Source organism: Mesocricetus auratus, unplaced genomic scaffold (genome assembly GCF_017639785.1).
Source record: "Mesocricetus auratus isolate SY011 unplaced genomic scaffold, BCM_Maur_2.0 Super-Scaffold_100013, whole genome shotgun sequence".
NCBI lineage: Eukaryota > Metazoa > Chordata > Mammalia > Rodentia > Cricetidae > Mesocricetus > Mesocricetus auratus.
The window spans coordinates 78,485,835-78,512,018 of record NW_024429196.1 but is presented as its reverse complement, the minus strand read 5'-3'; the positions used below and the strand labels follow the sequence as shown (position 1 = coordinate 78,512,018).

Here is a 26,184-nt window from a genome sequence, read left to right as displayed (position 1 = left end):
TCCATCACGTGCCTGGCATCGGCACAGCAACACCTGCCTAGCCCCCAGTGCCATCCACAGGAAGTAGGCGATTTTGCAAAGGACTACAGAGAAAAACGGAGGTTCCCGTTTGTGATGGAAAGTCTATGCTGGGCATCCCTGGAAAGAGGAAGGGGGTGGACCTGCTCAAAAAGAGGCTTCACCCCGCCCTCCTGCCCGCCCCGCCTGCCCCACCCCAACCAGGTTCCAGCCCAAGTCATTTAAAAGGTTTCTGGAAGGGTTTCCAAACTGAAGGCAGCAGCAGGTGGCCCTCTGACATAGCAGAGGCGGTGCTCACTCTCGGGCCAGCCAAGGATGTCCAGGTCAGAACGGGGCAAGAATGCTCAGCCCAGTGGCAGCGAGGGGAGCATGGAGCTGAAGCCAACCACCGAAGGGAACCACGGCTGCAGCAACGCAGCCTTCCAGGTGAGCAGGGCTGAAGGGGGCCAGGGAACCTTCTGTCTTCACATCTGGCAAGCTTAGTAACAGGAGCCGTGGGCTCACTGAGCCACAGCAAGAATGTTAATTCTGGAATGGGTACGCCTTAAGCCCATTATTTTTTTCCGACTTGGACTCCTCTGGTTGGCAAACCTGAAAAGTGTCTTTCAAGGTCCCCTGTTGATGTGGACTGCGCTCGTCACTAGGGAAACAAACTCCCGCCCTCTCCCTTTTTGCCCCTGGACTCGCACAACAAGTTCAGGATTTGCTCTCTGGTTCCTTCCCCAAGATCTGGGCAGGGGACTCAGACCCCAGTAGTAGAATCGTGAATGGGTTGTCAGCCCGGGTGGAATGGAGCCCAGGAGCCTGCCCAGGACAGCCTACTTACGCAATTCTGCGTCCTCAGCCAAGACTACCGAGTGATTAATACCCGATTAATACCGGTAGTCTCAGGGCTGGGTGCCACAGGTGGCCCGAGAGAGAGGCCAGTTTCTGCGCTGGCTTGCTGTAGTGCCCTGCCTCCTGGGAACCTGGGTTCGAGTTGCTCCTTAACGGGCTTGCAACTTGAGACCTTTGCAAAGATAGGAAGCCGACCTGAGCAGGGCTCAGTAACCCTTGGGCTCCGTGGGTGCTTAACGGGCAGAGCACAACTTTCGGACGCTAACATGAGAAGGGGGAGGCGAGTGCTTGGCATGAGCCTGGTCTCTCCCACCGCGAAGTCACTTCAAGTTCCTTCCGGAATGGCTTGACTGTCTACCAGTAGTCACAGCAAAGCCCCTACCCTGGTTTATAGGTATAAGGAGGCCTGCATATTAAACTGATTAAAAAAAAAAAGACCAGTTGGTGGGGAAGGGGGAAAGCATATATAGTTTTTGTTGGTGTTTTAAATTTCATGTGTATGATGTCTCACAAGAAAGGAGCTGAAGAGTCTGCAGGAGTGGGGTGTGACCCCCAGGGCGTGTGTGAACCCCAGGTGTGAACCCCAGGTGTGACCCCCAGGGCGTGTGTGACCCCCAGGGTGTGTGTGACCCCAGGGCGTGTGCGCCCTTTCATCCCGTGCCTGTATACAGTGGAGAAGAAGCCACCCGAAAAGACAAGGGGCTGGGTTTTAGGGTCAGAAACAGACGGGAATTGCTCATGGAAGATAAGGGTTTTTGTCCTGAGGTCCATTTGCGCAGACTTCTCTGTTGATGGGCTGGCTCGGGTCTCTTCCGAGTGCGCCATAGGAGGGGAATCTGTGGGCTGCATTCGGAAGGCCAGGAGGGTAGAGTCTGCTCGTCCTTCAGAGCCCTTGGTTCATCAAATTCTTAGGGGACACTTGCATGTTTGAAGGGTGGCACTTCCTGACCGCCCCATAAGCAGGAAGGGAAGGGGGACCTTAAACATGGGAGCAGCCATCTGGAAGAAAATGAAGGTTGGTGCAGGGTATAGTCAAAGTGACTGTGGCAGTGATTTGGGGCAGGGGGGAGGGGAATCTGTCTCCAGCAGCTGGCAGCAAAGGCACAACATGCAGTGGGTTCCATTTCTTTTTTTTTAACCCTTCCTGTTCTTTGACACCACAGACACCATCCCTGGCAGAGTCCAAATTACTCCTTCCAAAGTGTGTTTTACCAAGGTTTGTGAGGTTTTTTTTTTTTGTACACCTACATTTGCCAGGTACATAAGCCGCCCTCTGCCCCAATATGGCCAGCATTAAGAGGGAAGGCTGGTTCAAGCATAAAGCCATACCTTTGCCCTCAAGAAGCAGAGCAGGGCAGCAACTCACAGAAAGATGCAACAGAACACACAAGGGCTTGAAAATGAGCACAAAGATGGTGCCGAACCTCCTGGGCAGCCATGAGCACACTGCAGACAAGCGAGGGCTTCAAGTGCGGCGATCCGATGAGCAGAAAGGGGGGGCAGTGGGGCTTCAGAGGCAAAGAGCTGTCTGTCTGTCTGTCTGTCTGTCTGTCTGTAGGCCTAGAGGCACAAGAGGGCAATGCAAGTGTCTTCAGTGGAGCAGGAGCGCGGAGGAGGTTGGCGGTACCCGGTGATGAGGTCTCTATGAGCTAAGGTGCTTAGGGGGAAATCTCCATGGACAGAGGGTTAAAGGTACATCATGTTGAAGGATGTAGATGGGACACCAGCGAGGACGCAGGGACACAGGCAGTGGGCACAGGTGCTGCATTCAGGCACCGACAGGGAATGAAGGAGCCCAGGGTGAAGTCTCAGGGTGGGGACAGGGTGTGAAGGGCTTCTCCTTCTGGACTTCCAGTTCTCCTCTGCTAGATAGAATCAGAATGCTGCCTATGCGGGAACCACTGAGGAAACCCAGAGTGCGGATACACCGCACTACAGAGAAGCGTGTGTAACTGCGTGTTTGTGGAAAACAGTGCCTGGCACACAGCGTGAGCAGGAGCGTAACAGTGGCACTGGGTGCCCTGGCAGGACAAAGTGGAGTTTTGTAGCCCAGAGTGTCAGAGATTCCTGTTGGTTAGCAAGGATGTCCAGAGTGAGGTTGGCTCAAGGGAAGGAGTGAGTTCCATCAGAAGCTTGTTGGTTGAGATTCCAAGTGTCTCCTCCATCAAGGTTGTAGGTAGACCCGCTGGCGAGGCTCAAAGAATGAGGAAGAGAGAGAGGGTTTGGGGAAGGAGGCAGACAGAGCCACTGAGAGAGCTGAGCAGAGTCGGGCAGGATTGAGAAAACTCCGGGATAGGAAAGAGCCTCGGGGACAACAGGAAGAAAGCCTGAAGGGCAGAGAAGGCGGGAGGACCAGGCACCAGGATCCTCAGTGCCCAGCCCCCATACAGAGCTGACCCAGGCCAAGACCTCCCTGCTGCTGATACCCTTAACCTGTCCTATGGATCCCACACAACATCTGTGCTGCTTTTAAACCTTACAGACAGAAACACCAAACACAGCCCTTGCTGTCTTCACACGTATACAAAATCAGACACGTTGTTCCAACCTCTGTGGTGGGCTTCCTCTTTTTGGGGGGTGAGGTTGAGGCAGGGTTTCTTTGTGGCTTTGGAGGCTGTTCTGGAACTAGCTCTTGTAGACCAGACTGGTCTCGAACTCACAGAGATCCACCTGCCTTTGCCTCCCGAGTGCTGGGATTAAAGGTGTGTGCCACCGCCCAGCTTGTGGTGGGACTTCTAAGACTCACTGTGGTGTTGTGGGCATGAGTTCTCCTTCCCATAAATATTACTGTGGATGGACGTGTGCATTATTCTGTTGCTGCTTCTAAAATCAGGGTAGGACCGAGCACCCTCCTGGAACACCAGAAACAGTTTACTCTTGGTTGTGCTTAGGGGCGGAATTGCTAGGACATTGAAATACGACTTGGCATTTCACTTTGTTTCAAGGCAGGGTCTCATGTAGCCCAGGCTAGCTTCAGACTCTCGGTGTACTTGAGGATGACTTCAAATTTGTGGTCCTCCTGCGTCTTCTTCCCAAGGCTGGGATGAGGGGTGTGTGCACATCAATGCCTGGACCAAAGGGAGGACATTGTGCATGCCAAGCAAGCCCTAACTGAGCCCAGATACATTCGGCTTCCACTAACAATGCCAGACCGGCTTCCTACGTGATTATGCCATTTCAGACCCATCAGAAGGGCGGCGTGAATTCTTGTTTCTCCCCCACGGCTTCACCAGTCTTCAGTTGGCTGTGTAAGTTCCGCCACTCCGGTGGGTGTGTAGCAGTGCAATTATACAATTATCAATTAACACAGCATACTGGGAAATACATCATCGGGCAATTTTGTCGTTGCACGCATATCCTCTTTAAACACACCTGACAGCGTAGGTCAGCCTCTGGGCTCACCCGAGTGAGATGTGGCGAGCAGAACGTGCCCAAGCCTTCGCCAGGGTAAGCAGCCTCCCTCTGTAAGTTAAAGACCACACTCTAAGAGCAGATGTGCACTGGAGGGGTCAGTCAGAGGGCTCAGCCCGAAAGGGGGAGGGGGCTGCAGTGCCTGGTGACTGAGTTCCATCCATGGTTGGAGAAAAGTGATACACGCACGCGCGCGCGCGCACACACACACACACACACACACACACACACACAATAAGTATATCGAAAGTTGTTTTTAATGCATGTGGTGACCCAAGCCTACGGGCGGGGAGTCACACCGGTAAGGCTATCCTGAGTTGATGAGCAAGTCCCAGGCCAGCCTGGGCCACACAGTGAGACCTTTCAAGTGAGTGAGTCTCACTCAGAAAGTAGACTTGTAGTATAAATGGACATAGTGCTGCAGGATGGAAGGAGGGGGGGAGGGGGGAGGGAGGGAGGGGGAGGGAGGAGGGAGGGGGGAGGGAGGAGGAGGAGGCAAGCCAGGTGCTCCTCTATATCACGGTGGCACAACACTTACTTAGCGTGCATGAGGTCCTGGTTTCCAACCCACTGAGGTCTGTAGTTTCCCAAAAACTGAGCTTAATGTATGTGTAAAAGGGGAGCCGCTTCCGACTCTTCTGTTTCTTCAGAGACCATCATTTCCCCAATTCATAAACACATTTGTCAGATGTCCATACCTGGCACGCATTCTGGAATAGGAAAACGGAAAGATTTCCACAAACTCATGGGAGAAAACTGAGCAAAGCTGACTCAGGGAAGTCACAGAGCTCAGTTTCCAAAGGTGACCATCCAGGCAAAGTTTTGAAAGAAAGAACACTTTCATTAAAGGCTTTCCTTAGCGTTTAATTCCACTTCCTTCCTCCTGTGTGTGAGCCTCAGCCTTGCCACATCCTACCCTCAGATTCTCCACTTACTCTGAAGTCCCCTGTGTCATGTGTGGTTGTGCCTGTCTATAATCCCCACCCCCAGAAGGCTGGGGCCAGCCTGAGCTACGTGGACTGGCCTGTGGTTCAGGGGTAGAGCCCTTGCCTGACACACACAGGGCCTGAGTTCCATATCCAGCCCCACAAACAACAACAAAACACAAACAAAAAGTCGGCTGGGTGGGACCGGCTTAGGCAAGGCTTTCACGGGCTGAGTGACTCAGAGAATGGGCTGGGGACCCAGCCAGGCAGGTTTGGAAGAGCCTGCTCAGCAGAGTCCACCTAGAGAGACCTCAGGAGGGTGAGGACAGCTGGGAAGCAGGTGCAGATGAGTTCACGCTTGGGTGAAATCACACAGAGAGGAGAGGAGGGCCCGAATCCTAACGGACTACTCAGGGGGGTTTTCTCCGGGTTCAGGCTAGGAACAAGCTTGACGCAGCCCTGTGCCTTTCCACACATGGATTAAAATCCCGCATCACATGCGGGACAGTGACTCACTTTTGCTGTGTGCATGCGCTTGTTTGGGAAGCAGGGTCTCCTCACTATGTAGCCCTGACCGTCCTGGACTCGCTCTGTAGACCAGGCTGGCCCCAAACTCAGAGATCCTCTGGCTCCTGGCCAGTGACTTCCAGTCAGGGGAGTTTCTTAGTCTTTTTATTTCCTGCTCTTGATCTATCCACACCTGACCTGTAGCCTTCTCCTCTCCCCCCTCCTCCCGCCACCCTAACATCCCTTCTAGGCTCTGGATGGTTCGCTCTTGCTCCTAATGAATAAGCAAGCCCTGCGCAGAGAGCACAGGCAGGTTGTCCTATTCGGCACAGTTGTTCTCGGTCAGCCTTAGCGCTCTCTGCTTCTGTGTCGTCATCCACAATTGTTCACCGTTAACCCCAGCACTCTTTATTTTAAGGTCACAATGACACCCTCAGATGCACTCCTCAATCTAGTTGTTTCTATTTTCTTTCCATATTTTTTTTACCAGCCTATTAAATAGCTGCCAATTTTGTTCTTTTTAAAAAATACCAGCTTTGGGCTTTTGTTGGTCTGCCTCTAGTTTCTGTCTCATTTATCTTTGTTCTGGCCTGAATTTCTTTGCTTTGCTGTCTGAGCCCAGGTCCTTGCTCACGCTGGGCAAGCACACCTTCCCGGTCAGACTCCAGCCCTCATCCTCATTACCAACGTTCTTCCGTCAAATTCACTTCACTCTTCTTTTTCCAGTTTCTTTCTGTGAAAGGTTGGGTTACAGACGAAGCATCTTTGTATGATTTGTTTTTATTTTATGTGTACGCTCGCATGTATGTCTGTACGTCACGTACATGCTTTCTGCCCTCGGAGTCCCTCATTTGCAGTTTCCCGACAACAGTGAGCTGTCACGTGGGTGCCGGGATCCAAACCTGAGTCCTCCGGAAGAGCAGACAGGGCTCTTAACTGCTGAGATATCTCTCCAGCCCACGATTTAAGACCTTTGTCTTTGTAATGCAAGAAATTACAAACTGAATGTCCCTCCAGCCGTCAACTTTAGCTTCGTCGCTTAAGTTTTATGTATTTGTTTTTTTACTTCTTTTGGGACAGTGTCTTGTTTTGGCTTGGTTTGGTTTGGTTTTTGTTTTTCGAGACAGGGTTTCTCTGTAGCTTTGGAGGTTGTCCTGGAACCTCGCTCTGTAGACCAGTCTGGCCTCAAACCCACAGAGATCCACCTGTCTCTGCCTCCCGAGTACTGGGATTAAAGGCGTGCGCCACCACCACCCAGTTTTGGAGAGTGTCTTAGTTAGAGTTACTATTACTATGCTAAAGCATCATGACCGGGGAGGGAAGGGTTTATTTCAGTTACACTCCCACCTTGCTGCCCGTCATTGAAGGAAGTCAGTGCAAGAAGTCACACAGGGCAGGAACCTGGAGGCAGCAGCCGACGCAGAGGCCATGGAGAGGCTCTGCTCACTGACTGGCTCCTCTTGGCTTGTTCAGCCTGCTTTCTTGCAGAACCCAGGACTACCAGGCCTTGGGGTGGCCACACCCACAATGGGTGGGGCCCTCGAACATTTATCACTAATTAAGAAAATGTCCCACAGGCTTGCCTGCAGCCTGCTTTATGAAGGCATCCTCTCCAGTGACTCTGTCTTGTGTCAAGTTGACATAAATCTAGCCAGGACAGACAGGGTGTCACTATGTAGCCCTGACTGGTCAGGAACTCACTATGTAAACCAGGATGGCCTCAGATCCACAGAAATCCACGTGCCTCCACCTCCTGGGATTAACAACATGTGTCATCATGGCCAATCATAACTTTTTAGTTGCCCTTGAACTTGCTATGCAGCTGAGGATGGCCTTGAACTTATGACCCTCTTGTCTGGACTTCCTCATGCAGCAGCCACACCTAGCTGGACCCCAGGGCTTCAAGCCTGCTGAGAAAGCATTCCACTAGCTGAGCTGCGTCCTCCGCCCTCAGACCTCTCCAATGACACTCTCTAGTTGGGATGTTATTCTAGTACAGACTCCAGGCTTTCCAAACACAGGCAAAATAGATACCGTAACACCTTTGTTAAGTTCAACATCATCAACATGAACCATCTCGTCTATTCGTGTGTCTCATTTTTTATTTTAAATTGAACTTTTTCACAATATAATGTGGCAGTTTTAGAAAGCAGATTGTGTCACTAGAGTTTTGCTTTTGTTTTTGACACAGGGGTTCCCTTTGTGGCCCTAACTGACCTGTAGCTCAGTATGAAGCCCTGGCCTCGAACTTGCGATGAACTTGCTTCTGCCTCCCTGAGCAGTTTGTTGTTTTGCCCTTTGTTTGTTGTCATTGGTTGTTTGGTGACCTGACTAAATCAACACGTTGTGGTCAGTCTTCTTGGTCATGTGTTATATATGACAGTCCCAGGACTTCTGCAGCTTTCATGTGTTATATATGACAGTCCCAGGACTTCTGCAGCTTCTCTAACCAGAGGGCTGGGAAGAATTTGCCTAGCACTGGTAAGACCTTGGTTTCAGTTCACATAGGGAGGGAAATGGTTTTCACATACACAAATACGCGCACATGCACATGCACACACACACACACACCTTTCAAAGCCTTTCTTGGACAACTCATTCCCAGGAGCTGTTAAGACACTGAAAGATATCAAACCTGGCAGTTTTCTGGGGGAGTTAGTGCCTTTCCCTCTGTGACTGCTTGGCTGCCAGCTTGCTTTGTGGCTGCAGGAATATTTCCACAGGACTGCCCTGTCTCTTGAAGAGAGACTGAAGGAGGGGGACATACGGCACCTGGGAGCTGGCCGCACTGAGAGCTTCCGTGATAAGCACCCTGTGGGCCTCTACTTTTTCCCTAGAGTTCTGAAAGAGTGACTCTGATAGTTTGGTCAGAGTGCATGTACACACCTGTAGGCAGGGATACACGTATGAACACGCCTGTAGGCAGGGACACACGTATGTACACACCTGTAGGCAGGGACACACGTATGTACACACCTGTAGGCAGGGACACACGCATGAACACACATGTAGGCAGGGACACATGTATGTACACACCTGTAGGCAGGGACACACGTATGAACACACCTGTAGGCAGGGACACACGTATGTTCTGTCAAGAGGAGGGTGGGGCTGAGGCTCAGGGCTTGCCAAAGAGAGAGATACTTTAGCCATCTAAATGGTCACAGGCAAAGGACAAGCGTGAGTGAGAGAGAGAGAGGGGGGGGGAGGGAGAGAGAGAGGGAGAGAGAGAGAGAGAGAGAGAGGGAGAGAGAGAGAGAGAGAGAGAGAGAGAGAGAGAGAGAGAGAGAGAGAGAGAGAGAGAGAGAGAGAGAGAGAGAGTCTCCTAGAGGGCTTCTTGGGCCGGGTGCGTCTACACTTAGATTACATGGGGCAGGAGCCAGTCTGTTACCATCCCTGGTTCTAGCTGGACTGACATACAGGTCACCCAGCAGCCGTGACTGACTCAGAAGGCCACGTGTCCACAGCATCGGTGAGCTGCAGAGGACAGGCAGGACCTACACGAGCTCTGGTTGTACCTTTCACTTGCAGTGCTCAGAAGCTCCACTCCACGGTCCCTTGATTTAAAAGGGGGAGCCGGTCCCTGCCCATGGACCTCATCCAGACACCTTGGTGAAGGAGGGGGCTGGCTCCGAAAGCTAACGGAACAGTCACTTGCCAAATGGGGGGGGAGGGTGCAAATCTGGAGTTTTCTATATAAAAGCTCCTGGTGAGCGGGGACAGCGGGTCTCCACACCTGGGACTCAGATCCCAGACGGCAGATAGCAACAGCTGTCACTCAAAGCCGGGATCTAGTCTTTGACTTCCCAGTCCACCCCTTACCTGGGTGAGGGGGGCTGACACAGAAGCAGCTTAGGGCCTCGCCGTGACAGTGCCCTCCTGGGGAAGGACCGAGAAGGGAGGCGTGAGGGGCAGAGATGGTCACATGCAGGCCCTGTGTCCTGTGGCCGTAGCTAAGGTGGAGCTTTGCGGGCGTGTCCAAGAACGGAGCCCATGATGACGGGGAACCTGCTGAGGCGGGGGGGGAGCAGGGTGCTGTCTGCACCTGGTGACTTCACCGTCCTCCCTTCCCGTCTTCTGCCTCTGTAACGCAGACTTTGCTTTTTAATCACGCACATGTCTGTGCAAGGGCATGAACCTGTGGGTGTTGTCCACAGAGGCCAGAAGCGTCAGATCCCCTGGGCTGGACTTACGGGCAGCTGTGAGCCTTGCTACACGTGTTGATATCCCACTGAGTGAGAATTGAAGCCCACGGAGCAAGCTCTATTTACTGTGCACAGGACAGAGTCTCCAAAGCAGGGCTGAAGAGAGCGGTGTGGCTTAACTTTCCGGGCCTCTTTTATAGGGAAAAATGCAAAGCGGGGCTTTTTCAAAGGAATTTGGTAGCATAAGGACTTGGCAAGCAAATTTTACAAAAGCAGACAGCAACCTGGATTATCTGACAGATCATCCTGACAGAGCATTTCAAGATATCTCAAGATTCCCTTGGCAGAGAACCGTATCAGGGTAGAGTAAGCACGTCGAGGTGTGAGTCAGACTCCACTGGGTAGGGAGCATGGTAAGGTCCAGAAACAGGTTAAAGCGCGGCCAGCTTGAAATTTGCAGCAAATAGAAATGGGCTTACTCTGATCTTGAAACAAAACAGCTTTTAACTTGAAGATGGAGTCAGGCTGGTCCATCACATGGATTCTGGGAGCAGAAATCCAGGCCTCTACAAGAACTGTTCTTCTCTTACCTGAGCCCTCAAACCTTTGTTTTTGTTTTGCTCTGCTTCCGAGAGCCAAAGCTGTTTGACTTGTACAGTGTGGCCTACAAATTCAACAGGAATTTATTGAACCCTGACACTGTGCCAGGCCTGATAAGAGAAGCCACAACCTAGCACCACTTGGGGTGTGTGCAAAATTCTACTCCTGGCACAGGTGGGAGTCGTCTGGGAACTGGGGAGTCACTGCCCACTGTGCCAAGTAGACATTTTATACATGCTTCCATTCTTCCAATCAATCAAACGGCCCTAAGCAGCTGTCTATCCAGCACTAGACAGAAGGAAAACTCCGACTGGGACACACAGCTCAGCTTCTGCCTGAGCTATTCACTTTCTGAATTGTATTTTATGAAGAAGGATCAGATCTGGAATGGGAAGGTAGGAGGGGCTTGATCCTGGAAATGGACAGCGTAGGAGAGGAGGCAACGCACGTGCTCTGACTTACCTCAAGGCACCCTGCTGACTACAAAATCCTGGCCCTAGGATTCTAAAATCAGTAACAGACTTAAAGCTGGATTTCTGTGTTCTGTGTACTCGAGAACATTCTAGGATAAGCTAGCCAGGCAAATGACAAGGAGTTGGAACTGAAGTGATGGTATGAGTTCTCCATGACCAGAAAGCAGCCTGCTAACGTGAGGTGTCGCTTGGGAGACTACCAAAGCAACAGGAGCTGTGAAGTTGTGTGTTTGTCACCTGATGGTGGTCCCCCAGCTGTCCTCCTGTCCCTCCCTTTCAGTTTCATCAGCTTAAAGCTTTGCGAGGTTTTACAACATTTACAGGGGTTTTCTGTGTAGCCCAGGCTGTCACGGAACCAGTGGTGTACAGCAGGCTGGCCTCAAACTCAGAGGTCTGCCTGCCTCTACCTCTTGAGTCTCCCTACAACCCCCCCCGCCACCTCCCCCATGCTGGGATCAAGGCGTGCACCACCACACCCAGCGTAAAGTAACTGAATTCAGGGTTTCCACCAGATCCTACTGTGTCAGGAATACTTGCAAAGGGAAAGTTAGAGAGCCCTGGCCTGGTGTGTTGGGCCGGGAAGCCTTGACAGGGAAATGTGTTTCACCGAGGCTCTGGCCCCTGCAGGTAGAGCAAAGGGGATAGAGCAGCGGTGGGTGGTAACAGATCCAGCAGGGGAAAACTGAGATGAGGCCACCAACATCTCAGGAGCCACCAAACACCAGGCTTCCCCTGGGCCCACGTGGCTACTTCTGTATCCCCTGCAAAACGCAGGCCTTCATGCCTGAGGAAAGGAGGGAAGATCTGGGGGAGCCCAGCCAGGGCAGCCCAGAGGCAGGAAGGTCTGCTCTTGGTGCCCCAGGTACTGACTGTTCTCAGTGTGGCAGAGACCTTGGCTGGATATGACAAGAGGCCTCTTGCCAACAGGAAGCCAGTGATAAACTTCTGAAACAGGAGGCACCGCAGGTAGGAACGAAAAAAAAGCCACACATTGTGAGGCAGGAAAAGCAAAGGTTGTGCAGGCAGAGTTGAGTCAGGCTGTCTGGATCTGTAGCCTACACACACACACACACACACACACACACACACACACACGCACACACGCATGCACACACGCACGCAAACACCACATACGTGTGCGCAAGCATGCATGTGCACAAACACATATATACACATACACGCACATACACTCACACACATATGAACACATAAACACATACAAATGCACACATACACTCACACACAAATACACAGGAGCACAAGCGTGTGCACGTACATACGCACACGTATGCACACACATGTCACTCAGGCCCATTTTCTAAATTGTCTACTTCTTTCTCATCCAAAAGATGCCTCAGCCATTAAGTGCAGGAGCTGCTCCAGGGGAGAGGGCCGTGGTGACCCTGTACCTCCAGCCCCAGGGAGTCTGACACCCTCTGCTCCTCTGGGTGCCTACACTGACATGCAAATCTCCACGTGCAGACCCATGAACGCACACATAATTTAAAAAAATATTTTTTTTTGGTTTTATGAGACAGGGTTTCTCTGTATTGTTTTGGAGGCTGTCGGTCCAGCCCGGTCTCGAACTCACAGAGATCCACCTGCCTCTGCCTCCCGAGTGCTGGGATTAAAGGCGTGCGCCACCACCGTCCAGCAAAAAATAAATCTTAAAAATGTAGGTAAATGTCTGACGAGATGGCTCAGTGCTTAATAGTTCTTGTCGCTCGTCCAGCACACACAGCGTAGCTCGAGACCATCCACTACCCCTTTTCCAGGGTATATATGATGCCCGCTTCTGACCGCCACAGAAACCGGGGACACACATGGCGCGCATACACACACGCAGGCAAAATACTCATACACAAGGTAAAAGTAATCAATAAAATAATTTTAAAAGGTAGGGGAATGAATGCCATGCCTCGTAGTCCTATGGAGAAACGAAAGCCCCACACCACAAGTCCCCGGGGAAGTGGAGGCCCCGCCCCTTGCCCGCAGGGCTCTTGGGCAATGAGTGCCAAGCACTGGCCTCAGCAATGACTTCACACCACTTAGCTGGTTCAGAACAAAGCAAGCCAGGAATGTGAGTGTGAAGTCAGTCTCTTCCTGCAGCTAACACTGGGGTCCCTTGATGTGGCAATGGGGCGCTTCCCCCACCCCGCGGCTCCGTGCAGCACGGAAGTTTGGTCCCGGTTCTTCCCCACGCTCGGCCCTAAGCTTTGTCCCTCGCCTTTCCCCCCATCACTTCTTCATCTGAATCCAGATCCTGATGAGTCAGCAATGCAGTGCAGACCTTGAAGCTAGGACCCTCCTGCTCCAGCCTCCTGAGTAGCTGAGTGCCACCACCCCGTGTCCACGGCCCGCTTTGAATCAATCCTTCCAAACAGTGTGAAGCCCCTGGGCCATTAGGTCTGGGTGAAGCTGGGTAAGCCTGACTCCCAGCTGTGTCTAGGAGAACTGCGAGAGGTTACTCTTCAGAGGCCTGGGGTTCGTCACAGCTCGCTTCGGTTGTCAGCTTGACACACTCAGGGAGAGGGAACCTCAACCGAAAATTAGCCTCTGTCAGATTAGCTTCTGGTCACGTGGGTGAAGCACCTTAGTTGAGGTTCCCTTTATCTTTCTCTCTCTCTCTCTCTCTCTCTCTCTCTCTCTCTCTCTCTCTCTCTCTCTCTCTCTCTCTCTCTCTTTGCTTGTTTTTCGAGACAGGGTTTCTCTGTATTGTTTTGGAGCCTGTCCTGGAACTGGCTCTGTAGACCAGGCTGGCCTCGAACTCACAGAGATCCGCCTGCCTCTGCCTCCCGAGTGCTGGGATTAAAAGCATGCGCCACCAACGCCCACCTGAGGTTCCCTCTTTTGAGTGTGTCAAGTCAGCAACTGAAGCCAACCACGGCCTAGTCGTTTCCACCTATTTTCTATTTAGGCAAATGTTTTTCTTAAAAATCTCTGTGGCATATAAATGCAAGCCATGTGTTTCTGTTTAGTCTGTACCTATTTAAGCAGCCACCCTTTAAGGTAAATGCTCGACGGCCAAGTTAATTTAGAAATCCCCACCAAAGAACTGTTTTCCAACTGTAACTCGAGGTCAATGTCACTAAATATGCAGGAAGTCCTGACTTATGGCATGTGTTATTTGTCTTGTTTTGTTTTTAAAGAATGAAGGTGGGAGGAAGGAGGTTCGGGGCAGGGGAGGAGGGACTTACTATATGGTCCTGGCTGGTCTGGAACTCTCTATAGGCAAATCTGGCCTCAAACCAAATAGTGTTAATCATATAGGTCAATCATTACAGAAGCAACTATGATGTGAGTGGCTTAGGACCTATTCTGAGAGGAAGTCGCGGGCTGAAAGCATCAGTAACGGCCACCACTGTCACCAGGGCAGCACCTGTATCCGTCCCCACGTCATCTTACTCCAGTCTCTCCCTAGATCGAATGCCTAAAGCCATTGAGTAGGCGACGCATACCGGGTGCACCAGCGCCTGGGAGGCAGTGGCAGAGAATAGTTAGTGTATTCGTGGTCCAGCCCGTCGCAGGAGTTGTCAGGGTCTAGCCTGGACTCTGCCAAGTCCCCACAAGTGAGATCCAGCCACCTGTCCCCTCGTGTGCCAACTAAAGAGAAGAATGGTGAGAAGCAGAGAAAGGAGACATGGTCCGTGTGGCCACAGCGGAGAGAGGGAACAGACCGATGGGTCTCAAGGCGTCTTCTCGTACTGGTATGAGGCGAGGGTGCTAAGGGCGAGGGTACGTGTGTAATTAATCATTCCCAGCCGAGATGTGGGCCCACCCATGGCTGACCCTTGGCCCGCCCTGCGTCTGCTCTGGTCAGTCAAGCATGGTGGTGATCTGCTCTCAGAACTGTGTGTAATCTCTTCCCGCTCTGCCTAGCTTCAGGCTTCCCTGCCCCCAGCGTGAACTTCTGCTGGACAATCTGATAGCAGGGGTGTCTCTCTTTAAAACCACTTTGGCTCTCCAGCCAGGAGGTTAAAAACCCTGGGCTATAGTACAAAACTCTGTTAGAGACAGAGACAGAGATAAACAAAGATGGAGAGACACACAGACAATGAGAGAAAGACAGAGAGACAGAGATAGACAAAGATGGAGAGAGACACACAGACAATGAGAGAGAGAGAGGGAGAGAGAGAGAGAGAGAGAGAGAGAGAGAGAGAGAGAGAGAGAGAGAGAGAGAGAGAGACCGATTCTTGGTTTTTGAAAAAAGTCTGGCCAAACTGTGTCTCAGACAAGTGTTGTCACCATCTTTGTGTCATTTGGCTGTGAGTATCAGACAACATAAAAACATTCCTAGTCTCAGACTTCATCAGAAGCCTCAAAGGGGAAAAGACTTCTTGCCACTGGCCGGGCGTGGGCGAACAGAAAGGACTCTTGCAAACGAGAAAACCCATCTGCAATCGCTTCCAAGTCCTTTCTATTTTCTCCCTCACCGACATCTGGTGATTTGCCACTAAGAATGTTTTCCTGTTTCACATGATAAACAGGTTACGTTTTGAAGTCACAGACGCAGCCAAGCTCATTCCAACGGGCCTATAAAAGTGACATCTCGAGAGCTTGGGGTACAGCTCAGTGGGGGAGCAGTGGCCTCATGTACGCAATGCCCTGGATTTGATCCCCAGTGCCATGAGGAAGAGGAGGAGGAAGGGGAGGAGGAGGAGAGGGTGAATGAGCACCTTGGCCATTTTAATGGATGTCGCCACGCTGCAATTAAACAACCAAATATACAATTTACGGTGACAAGTTTCCTTCTAAGCTCCCTGGCCAGAGGAGCCATAGACACCCCTCCTTCCCCCAGCACAGTGCCTGTCCCATAGGAGCTGCACGGTTGTCATTTGTTGGAGGAATGAGTGAGAAAGCTCCAGACGGAAGTCAGGACACTCTCGGGCCTGAGTGTAAAGGGGCCGTGACGGCACAGGAAGGGAAAGATGGCAGTCTGGAGCCCGGAGGAAATACCCAAAGTGCCATAGCCCGCGGGTGCAAGGGGACAGGACGCAGGCGTTTTAAAGAGAAATTGGGCCTCGTATGATGAAAACTGGATTTAGGGGCACAGAAAATATTGAAAATAGAAGTGAGGCAGTAAGTTCGTAAGAGAGGTTGGATTCTCCAGCGAGGATAGACGCCTGCCCACAAATTCTTGGCATCGGGATAAAAGGAACTAATAACAATGCAGATATTGGAGATGCACGGGAGGAAGCCTGTAAATTCATTCTCTGCTATAGCAAAACAACAGAATGGGTAACACTAAAAGGAAGAAGGAATAAGTTTCCCAGAGTTCTGGAGTCCGAACGGCCTGAGGTCCAGACACCAGCATCTGGCAAGAGGGAAGAGAACACCCCCCAGAGTTATGACTGTGCTTGTCAGTTTTTGTCAGCTTGGCACAGACTAGCATGGCCTGGGATTAAGGACCCTTTTAACTGAGGAACGAGATTGCCCTGCATGCAAGTCTGTGGGATGCATTTTCTCCATCAGCGATTGATGTGGGCGGCCCAGACCACTGCAGGCGGCACCACCCCTGGGCAGAGAGTTGCAGGTTGACGAAGAAGGCTGAGCGAGCCATGGAGAGCAAACGCTGATCTTCTCTGCATCGGCCCCTGCCTTGAGTTTCTGCTTCCCTCCATGATGGACTGTGACCATGTGAGCCAAATAAACCCTTTCCTCCCCAAGCTGCTTTCCGTACCTTATCTCAGAACAGAAAGCAAACATGAATAATGGCCAAGCCACTGACCTGGAAAAGATCCAACTCTGGCAATGAGGATACAATCCATTTATCATTGGAGGGCCGACCACCTATCTCCTAAAATGTCCCAGCTCTCAACTCTTCGCAATGAGGATTAGGTTCCTAGCACATACACTCCGAGGCACACAGTCAGACTACAGCGAAGCTCTCCAAGGCACGCCACAGTCAGACTACAGCAAAGCTCTCCGAGGCATGCCACAGTCAGACTACAGCGAAGCTCTCCGAGGCACACAGTCAGACTACAGCAGAGAGGGTCAGCATTTGCCAAGCGGAGAAACACGTCATGCGTGCTGCAGCTGTCACACCACTTACTGCTCTCACAATCAGTCGCTGTGTGCTTTTAGACTGCATTTCAGAAGTTCTCATAGGAACATCTTCCTTTAGGTGGAACAGGCCAAGCTAAGTCAGAGGAAGGCAGGAAAACAGAGGAACACTGGAAATTAGAATCAGGCAGAAATCATCATGCAGACAGTCCAGCAGGAATGCTGGGCACAAAGCTAACCGACCTTCAAGACTAATGGGAGAGGCAGGCATGGCAATGCACACTGTCGTCTCCAAGGCTGGGAGGTGGCGGCAGGGGGATTGCTGTCATCTGTGTGTTTCTATGACTTCGGACTTAACAGAATAACGAGGAATCTACAAGGTCAGACAGTCACACGACTCCACTTTTCTTGGCGACCCTGTTGTCCTGGCTAGTTTACACCAGCTTGAGCCATCTGAGAGGAGGGAGCCTTGGTTGAGAAAAGCCTCCACAAGGTCTGGCTGTCAGGGATCTTCTTAATTAGTGATTGATGGGAGAGGACCCAGCGCGTTATGGGTGGGGCCGCCCCTGGTCTGGTGGTTCTGGGTTCCACAGAATGCAGCTGAGCAAGCCATGGGAGTAAGCCTCCTCCACAGCCTCTATGTCAGCTGCCTCCAGGTGCCTCCTGCCCTGTTTGAATTCTCGTCCTGACCTCCATCAAATATGGAGTAGATGTGGAAGTGTGAGCTAAACCAACCCTTTCCTCCCTAAGTTGTTCTTGATCATGGCGTTTCTCCTCAGCAATAGTGAACCTAACTAGGACACCTGCTAAGGTAAACACCAGCTCTTTTGTTCTTTTCTCTTTCTTTCTTTCTTTCTTTCTTTCTTTCTTTCTTTCTTTCTTTCTTTCTTTCTTTCTTTCTTTCTTTTTGAGACAAGTTCTCACCTTGTAGCCCTGACTGGCTGGAACTCATTATATGGACCTAGATGGCCCAGAAGTCGCCTGTCTCTGCCTCCTGAGTGCCGAGATTAAAAACATGTGCTGCCACAAATTAGCCGTTCTTTAAACTTTTATTCATAGGTGTCATGTGTATTTGTGTATGTACACGCCACATGAGTGTAGGTCCCCACAGAGGTCAGAAGAGGGCGTCGTGTCCCCTAGAGTTTGAATTACAGGTGTTTGCGAGTCACTGTGTGAATGACAGAATGGAAGCTGGGTTCTTTGCAAGAACAGCCAGTGCTCTTAGCCACTGACCCTCTCTGCAGCCTTTTATCTGAGGTTTATTTGTTGTTGTTATTTGTTTGGTTGTTTGGTTGGTTGGTTGGTTGATTGGTTGGAAGGTTGAGGGTTGTTGGTTTGCTTCGTGGTTTGGTTGGGGATTTTTGTTTGTTCTTTTAGAGACAAGGTCTCTCTTGTGTGAGTTCTGTGTGTTGAAGATTTATGTGAGTTTCAAACTATAGCTATATACTGGGTGTTACAGACAACAGCATAGCCAGTGGTGAGACATTACAAATCTCTTCTTTCTGAAAATTAAAAACCGTTGCTGCTCCCAAATCAATATGACTAACACACAACTACCTTTGTCAGTTTTAAAGTAGCATTAGTGATCAGCTAGTTATGCTTGGCTTTTCCTTTTTGAAGTGGAGTGTCCTCTTCATTTACACCTACCCTACGGTCTGAATCTTGGCTATTGTCTTTTGTAATTGTCCCGTGGGTAGGAGTAAGACAAGTCAGTCTTGTGGACAGTGAGGGGAAGGGAGATTCTGCTCCAGCTGTCAGATGGAGAGGCTGTGAATATCCCCCCCCCCCAAAGAACATAGCAAGACGCTGATAATCAGTAAAACTCAGTGACGACCGATTTCACCCGTGAACTAGCTGGGACTCTCAGTTTCTGCAGAGGTGAGTCGGCCTTCTGAGGAAGAATGAGGAAGCAGGGAGAGGTTCAGGCCCAGTCAGAGGCCTGGAAGTTGCAAAAAGCAGGAAAGGGTAGGAAGATTTGCTAAGTGGCGATTACTCAAGTCTGGCCCCTCCTCTGGCCAACTCGGAGGCTGCTTTCCTGAACCTTCCAAAGGGTCTAAGTCAGCTCCAGGCAGAGAAGCCAGAGATGCATCCTCTCCACCTCTAGGGGCCAGTGAAGGGTTTAACTACGCAGTAAGATCTCACTGCTCCAAAGGACTCAGGGATCCCTCTGCCCTGAGCCATCAGCATTTAGAGGCCATGTTGGCAGTTGTTCAGGTTTCTTACCGTGGGAGAATGGATGAAATAATTTGTGCAGAGAGACTGCAGTTCGTCAAAAGCCAAGAGAAAGGTCTAGGGTTTAAAGGGCACTGACTGGTCTTTGGTATTAACCACTTCCACATGATTGAAACCACACTACTGCCCACACACACACACACACACACACACACACACACACACATGCACACATGCACGCCCGTCCCACACACACACACACACACGCTCGCGCGCGCCCACAGCCATCACGTCCAGCTTTACCGCTAGCCACTCTGGAGTTCCTGTTGGGTTCACAGGAAGGCTGGGTCCTCCTTTATCACCAGGAAGAGCGACACCACACATCGGTTCATCAACAGCCAGTGGGCTGTTTCCCAAGTGTCCCCAGATATCTTTTACACTAACCCCTCTTCCTGTCACTATGATAAAATACTCCTGACAAAAGCAGTTTAGGCCCGTGGGTGGAGCACGCCTTTAATCCCAGCAAGGAGGGAGGGAGAGGCTGAGTTCAAGGCCATCCTGGTCTACGCTGTGAGTTCTAGGACAGCCAGAGCTCCATAGAGACCCTGTCTCAGGAAACTAACAAAGAAAGCAGTTTAGGGAAGAAAATAATGTCTTTGGCTCACAGACCTTGTTGTCCCTGTGGCAGGGACAACAAGGCAGGAGCTCAAAGCAGACGGTCACATGACACCCACCATCAAGGATGTGAACGCTGGTGCTCAACTTACTTCCTTTTTCTCAAGCAGTCCAGGAGCCACGCCCAGGGAAGGGTGCTGTCCTCCGTTAGCATGGGTCCTCCCGCCTCAGTCAACTTGGTCAACGCCACCCCTCACAGGTGTGCCTGCAGGACTGTCTCCAAGTTGACTGCATAAGCGCCTTGTTTGTATTTGTTCCTCGTGGCAGTGGCATTTAGAATAGTTTGGATTGAAGACAGAAGAAAGAAAATAGCGCTCGCTCAAAAGGGGGAGGGTTTTTTTTTATTCTGGAGCCAAATAGCCTAGGAACACAGTCTGACATTACCCCAGACTCTGTGTTCCAATGTGATAAGCTTCATCAAATTTTTATAGTCACAAAGCAAACACAGTGGTAAACCAGCACACTTTTCAAATACGTCGGTGGGGTGATCTAAGAAGGTGACTGGCAAATCCAGCTGGGTTACCTCTTAAGGGAGAGGGACATAACATAGAATGTTATTTTTTAGGGCAGCAGAAGGTTGGTTCCCCACCAAGGCCAGAGGCAGAACTCAGATTCACTTTTTAAAATAATATATTTAATGAAAAACAAAAAGAAAAAGTCAAGTGTGGTGGCTCATGCCTTTAGTCCCAGCACTCAGAAGGCAGAGGCAGGGGGATCTCTGTGAGTTTGGAGGCCGGCCTGGTCTACAGAGTTCCGAGACAACCAGAGCTGCCTTGAAGAGCATATACATATACATATATAATTGTGTTATATATAAATATAATTTGGTTTAATTTTATTTATATGAATGTTTGCCTTAGTGTATGTCTGTGCACACTTACCTGCCTGCTGCCAACAGAGGCCAGAAGAGAGTATCAGATCCTTTGGAACTCGAGTTACAGGTGGTTGTGAACTGCTGTGTGTTTGCCAGATACTGAATCCAGGTCCTCTGCCATAGAAGTGTTTCGTTTTGTTTTGGTTTTGGTTTTTCGACACAGGGTTTCTCTGTAATGTTATGGAGGCTGTCCTGGAACTTACTCTACAGACCAGGCTGACCTGGAACTCACAGAGATCCACCTGCCTCTGCCTCCCGAGTGCTGGGATTAAAGGTGTGCGCCACCAACGCCCGGCCGCAGCCAGTGTTCTTAACCACCGACCCATCTCTCCTCGTAACTCCATCTTTTCACATTGTGCCTGGGAGGTGGAACCTAAAGCAGCTGGTGGGGACAGGGTCTCCTCCTGCCTGTCTGTCCAGCCCTTCAGCATGTTAGTTCTGAAGCAGAGCCTGCTGGCGTCAGAGAGTGGAGTCACTGTCGCACTGGTGGAATGGAGCCCCCAAAGAGGACACTGCGCAGCCACACGCCGGTGTTGGAAAGCCATGCAGCTCTCGCAAATATAACCAGGATGTAGGAACTGTAGTGGGAAAAGCAGCCCCGTTAGAGGAAACCGTGAGACAGGATTTTAGACGGCTAAGAAGAATGCTCAAACCGTTCACTTACTGTTTAAGGCTCTAAATGACCACAGTGCAAATGATCACAGGGCTGAAGCCCGCGCTCCCGGACGTGCTTGCCCTTCTCAAGCTAGCTTGCTTCCCAAACTGTAGTGTGGACAGCTCCACAGGCACAACCAAGCCTTCTCACTGTGTGGGAATGAAGGGAAGGGGCTCCTGTGCTCACAGACATGCCCATGTACTACTGTTTCCTCGGGGCTGCGGACACGGCCCAGAGGCTAAGCACCCTGGCTGCTCTTGCAGAGGGATCATTCGGTGTCCAAGCACCTCCAGTTCCTCGGATCTGAGGCCCTCTTCTGGCCTCCATGAGCACTGCATACATACGTGACGCGCACACACACGCATGAAGAAAATCACTCATGTGGATGATAGATACATTTTTGAAATAGCATCGAACTGTGTAGCCCTGGCTGTCCTGGAACTCACTACGTAGACCAGGCTGGCCTTGAACTCATAGACAGCCACCTGTCGGTCGGTCTCTGTCTCCCTGCTGGGGTTAAAGGTGTGTGCCACCACCATGCCTGGAAAACTTTTAAAATAAATGTTTCTTAATTTAAAGATGCAATAAGTGGGGGAGGGGAGGGATGTCAGTGGGGCTGAGGGAATTGAGACCAAGCAGAGAGCATTCCCTCAATACACTAACTTTCCCCGGGAACTCGGGGTTTTTTGCTTACAGTTTTGTTGTCATTGTTGTTCCTTTTTTTATTTTTTATTTTTTACAGTTGTCTTAGTTATGGGTTTTTATTGCTGGGATGAAACACCATGACCAAAAAGCAACTTGGGGAGGCCAGGGTTTATTCAGTTTACACTTTCACGGCTCTGCTCACCGCTGAAGGAAGTCAGGACAGGAACTCAAGCAGGGCTGGAACCTAGAGGCAGAAGCTGATGCAGAGGCCACTGAGGAACCAGGCTCACGGCTTGCTCAGCCTGCTTTCTTATAGAACCCAGGACCAGCAGCCCAGGGATGGCCCCACAGTGGGCTGGACCTGCCCCCATTGATCACTAACTGAGAAAACGCCTTACACATGGGTCTCGTGGAGGCATGTCCTCAACTGAGGCTCCTTCCTCTCTGATGACGCTAGCTTGTGTCAGATTGACACACAGAACCAGCCGGTACAACCGTTAGTAGATGATGGATATCAGCTCTGTCAGGAATGTGTTTACTGAGATATTAGCTCTCTAACACCTTAAACACATTTTGAAATTTGTTTATATGTAGAGTGTTTCCAGCCCCCACGTCACTGCCTTGAAACACGCATGTGGTTCTACGGCTTCCCCATCCAGTGTCCTGGAAGTTTCTACCCTGAGAACAGGCATGCTTACAGGTGTGAGAAACAAAGGGATCGGTAGTCTGACTTATTAGACAGAAAGAAATGGTGGCTAACAAGTGGTTAGAAGCCTGTTATAACCCACGGTTCCAAAGAGGAAGAGAAAAGCTGGTCATTTTCCCCCCACCACCCACCCACACCCACAATAACCCCTTATGTCTGTTTTAAATCCCTGAGTGGGAGGCGCTTTTCTTCTTGGAAACATAAAGACCAAGGAGCGAGTCCGCTGAATAGAGCATTCCCAGCACACAAGGGAGAAACCATTCGGGGTTCTCTCTCTGCGAGCGTGCAAAGCAGCATGCACGCCACCCCCAGATAGGATCACTGACACCCACACACTGGGTCCTTCATCAAAGATCTCAGATGCCGCCAGCAGGTGGCAGGAGTGACCAGCATCGAAGGCTGACACTTAAAAAGAAAGAAAACCGACCTGAGGCCCCTCCAGAGGAAGCAGCCAGCAAGAAAAACAGTTATACGGACAGGACAACTAAAGTTTAGAACGATACAACCTGCCGAGTGTCACACGCAGCTAGAAATAAAAAGGAACAACAATGGCCACGAAACTCCAAGCAGGTGAAACCCGAGGTCCAGGGGAAAGTCAGCGTGCTGAGGGAAGGCTCTCTCTCCTCAGTCTCGGAAGGAGCTGTTCGTCCGGAGGGCCCCTGTGGAAGTCTTCCCACTGCTCTGACCTCTTGCCATTCCTCGTGTACACATTTCATTCCCTCCTATACCGTTACTGGGCATTCCTGAGATCCCCACCAGAGGCGCCACACATTACAGGGAAATTGGGGTGTCCTCCTGGCATCTCAGTCTCCTTACAAGAATTTAAAGATGGGAGTGGTATCAGATGCCTTTTATCCTAGCACTCTAGAGACAGAGGCAGGTGGATGTCTGTGAGTTCAAAGTCAGCTTGGGTTACAAAGCAAGTTGTAGGCCAGCCAGGGCTACATAGTGAGAACAGAGGAAGAAGGATAGAACGGAGGGAGGGAGAGAGGGAGGATTATTTAAGAACAGACATTAGAGCCAGGCATTGGTGGTGCACGCCTTTAATCCCAGCACTCGGGAGGCAGAGGTAGGCGGATCTCTGAATTTGAGGCCAGCCTGGTCTACAAAGTGAGTTCCAGGACAGCCTCCAAAACAATACAGAGAAACCCTGTCTCGAAAAACAAAAACAAAAACAAAAAAAAAAAAAAAAAGAACAGACATTAGGACAGTTTTATTAGAGTTCGAAGCCCTGGGACCTGGTACACCCAACTGTAAAAGTCGGCATCCACCCAGGAGAGAGAGAGAAGCCATGCCGGCTGAGTGAAGGCGCATGAAGTGAGCCGCATGGGGACAAACAGCCACACTGCAGAGAAGCGAACTTTAGAGAAAGAAAGCCCGGTGTGTGGGAAGCCGTGAGCAGAGGAGATGGGAAGAAAGGGACGGTTTCGCCTCTCAGAATGGCTCACACTTAGGAAGCTGCAGAGTTGGGGCTCACCACGTAGTACGTGTCCACACTGGAGCCAGGAATTCTGGGAGGGAAAAGTACATTGCCTTATTAGGATAATCATTTCTCCTATCGCTTGAGCGTGACTTAAAGGTGGATCTGCCTTCCCGAGGGGTGGTCCCTCAGCTAGGTGACTGACTTGCCCTGGCTTAGGTCCCCTCGCGGGGCCCCTGGTACTGGCTCTGCAGTCAGGGCCGAAGGTGGGAAGCTGTTGTCCTTCCTCAGTGTGCAGCGTGTGGATCATCCCACGGGAGCAAAGCAAAGCAAAGCAAAATCCATCCCTTTCCTTAGGAGCCCACGGCAGCTCCTTGAATCGGGTGCCTCGTGGGAATACCGAAGCCCGAAGCCTTCATCCAGCCACTTTCCACAACCCTTCCTGGAACCTTCACTGAAGGGACGGCTGTGTCTGGGCTCTGACTCCCGTATTCTTTTTCTTTCTGCTTTGTTCTTAGGACGAAGGCCTGGAAGGGCAGGACGCACCAGGAAACAGCGCAGCCAGGAGCAGAGTTGTACGGAGCAGCAGCGGCGGGGAACAGGGAAATGCCAAGCAGGTGGGGCAGATGCGGAGGAGGATGGTTGAGGAACTGTTGCCATGGTGACACTGCTGCCAGTGAATGGAGTGTTGTTAGTGTGTCTAAGGCAGGGTAGGCCAGAAAGCACACACAACAAGATTTCGCTTTCAAGGTCTCGGAGTTCCCTGAAAGGGAAACCAGCCCCAGGCAAAAAACCCAGTCTTGGGCCAGCCTGGCCGTTCGTCCTTGTAGCCTCTCCCCTTCCCCCCTCCCCCTTCCCCCCCCTACTCAGGGGGCAGAGGCAGGAGCAGGGCCAGCCTGGGGTGAGACCTCCTGGCAGAAAAAGGAAAGCACCTGAATGTTAACTTGAATGGGAGCATGTGAGATGCCCCTCCCTTGGCCCCGTGGGGCCCAAGAGTCCCTCACAGGACTTTAGCTTGCTCAAGTCTTTTTGTTTGGGGTTGGGGTGTTTATTGTTTTTTATTTTGCTGTTGTTATTTTTTTAATTATTGTTTGTTTGGGGGCAACAGGGTCTCATGTGACCCAAGCTAGCTTCAAACTCAGTATGCAACAGAGGATGACCTTGAACTCCTGATCCACCCACCCTCTTGACTTCTCCAATCCCGGTGGTAGGATGACAGGCGGGGCACCCCATCTGTCAAGGAACCCTGTGCTGTTAGATTTAGGAAGAATTTCTTCTGTTGCTGCAAAAAAGGAAAGTGAGTAATTACTCGTGTAGATCACCCTTGAAACGTAGTCCCAAGTACCTAAAACTGGAAAGGTTATTGTAGCAAATCTGGAAGCTAAACATTGTTTTTTCATCCAAGGGGAGAGAACTGGTGTACCTTGGAACGTAGCCTGTGTTTATGCGAATACACCGTTGTACATGTCAATGTTGGGGTCACACTGTCCATCTGACTTACTACTCATTTAATACATTGTGCAAAGTTTTTTGTCAACACCGTGTTCCCCAGCAAGCAAACCTATCCTCGTGAAAACCGCCCCCCGGACGCTTACAGCAGTTTTTAATCGTAATTGGCAACCCCCCCCCCTTGGAAGCAGCCCAGACACCCATGAGTAAATCTGATAATCCAATGTTTTTCAGCACTAGAAACAAACGAGGAAGTTATGGGAACGGTGGTGAGAAGACCTAGAGGAGCTGTAGGTGCGGGTTACGGAGTGAGAGAGGCCAGTTTAAGACAGGGACACGCCCATACCACACCCAACGGCATCACCCTGGAAACGGCAAAGCCGTAGAGGAGTGGAGGGACAGTGGTTTCCAGGGCTTAGGGAGAAAGTGGGGTGAGCAGAGGGAACTTTTATGGCACTGAAACCATTCTGTACAACACTACAGCAGCGGAGGTCTGCTGTTATCCCTTTATCCAAACGTAGATGGAGCACTCCAGAAAACGACCCTTGTGTTAGTCGGGGTTCTCTACAGGAATAAAACCCACAAAATGAAAATAGCGTGATCATGGAGGTTAAGGGTAATTTTGGTGTCCTTCTTAAATTAAACAGAAGGCATCCCATAGGTGGTAG

At 50.9% G+C, this 26,184-nt stretch overlaps 1 protein-coding gene across 1 annotated transcript in view; it reads left to right on the top strand.

The window, feature by feature from the left end:
* Window positions 1-259: 259 nt before the first annotated feature.
* Slc28a3 (solute carrier family 28 member 3) overlaps window positions 260-26,184 on the top strand; it is a 56,901-nt gene continuing 30,976 nt past the window's right edge. The window contains exons 1-2 of the mRNA XM_040756100.1: window positions 260-444; window positions 24,586-24,684. Of these exons, the coding sequence (XP_040612034.1) occupies window positions 334-444; window positions 24,586-24,684 (210 nt within the window). The 5' untranslated portion in view covers window positions 260-333. The remainder of the gene's footprint in view (window positions 445-24,585; window positions 24,685-26,184) is intronic.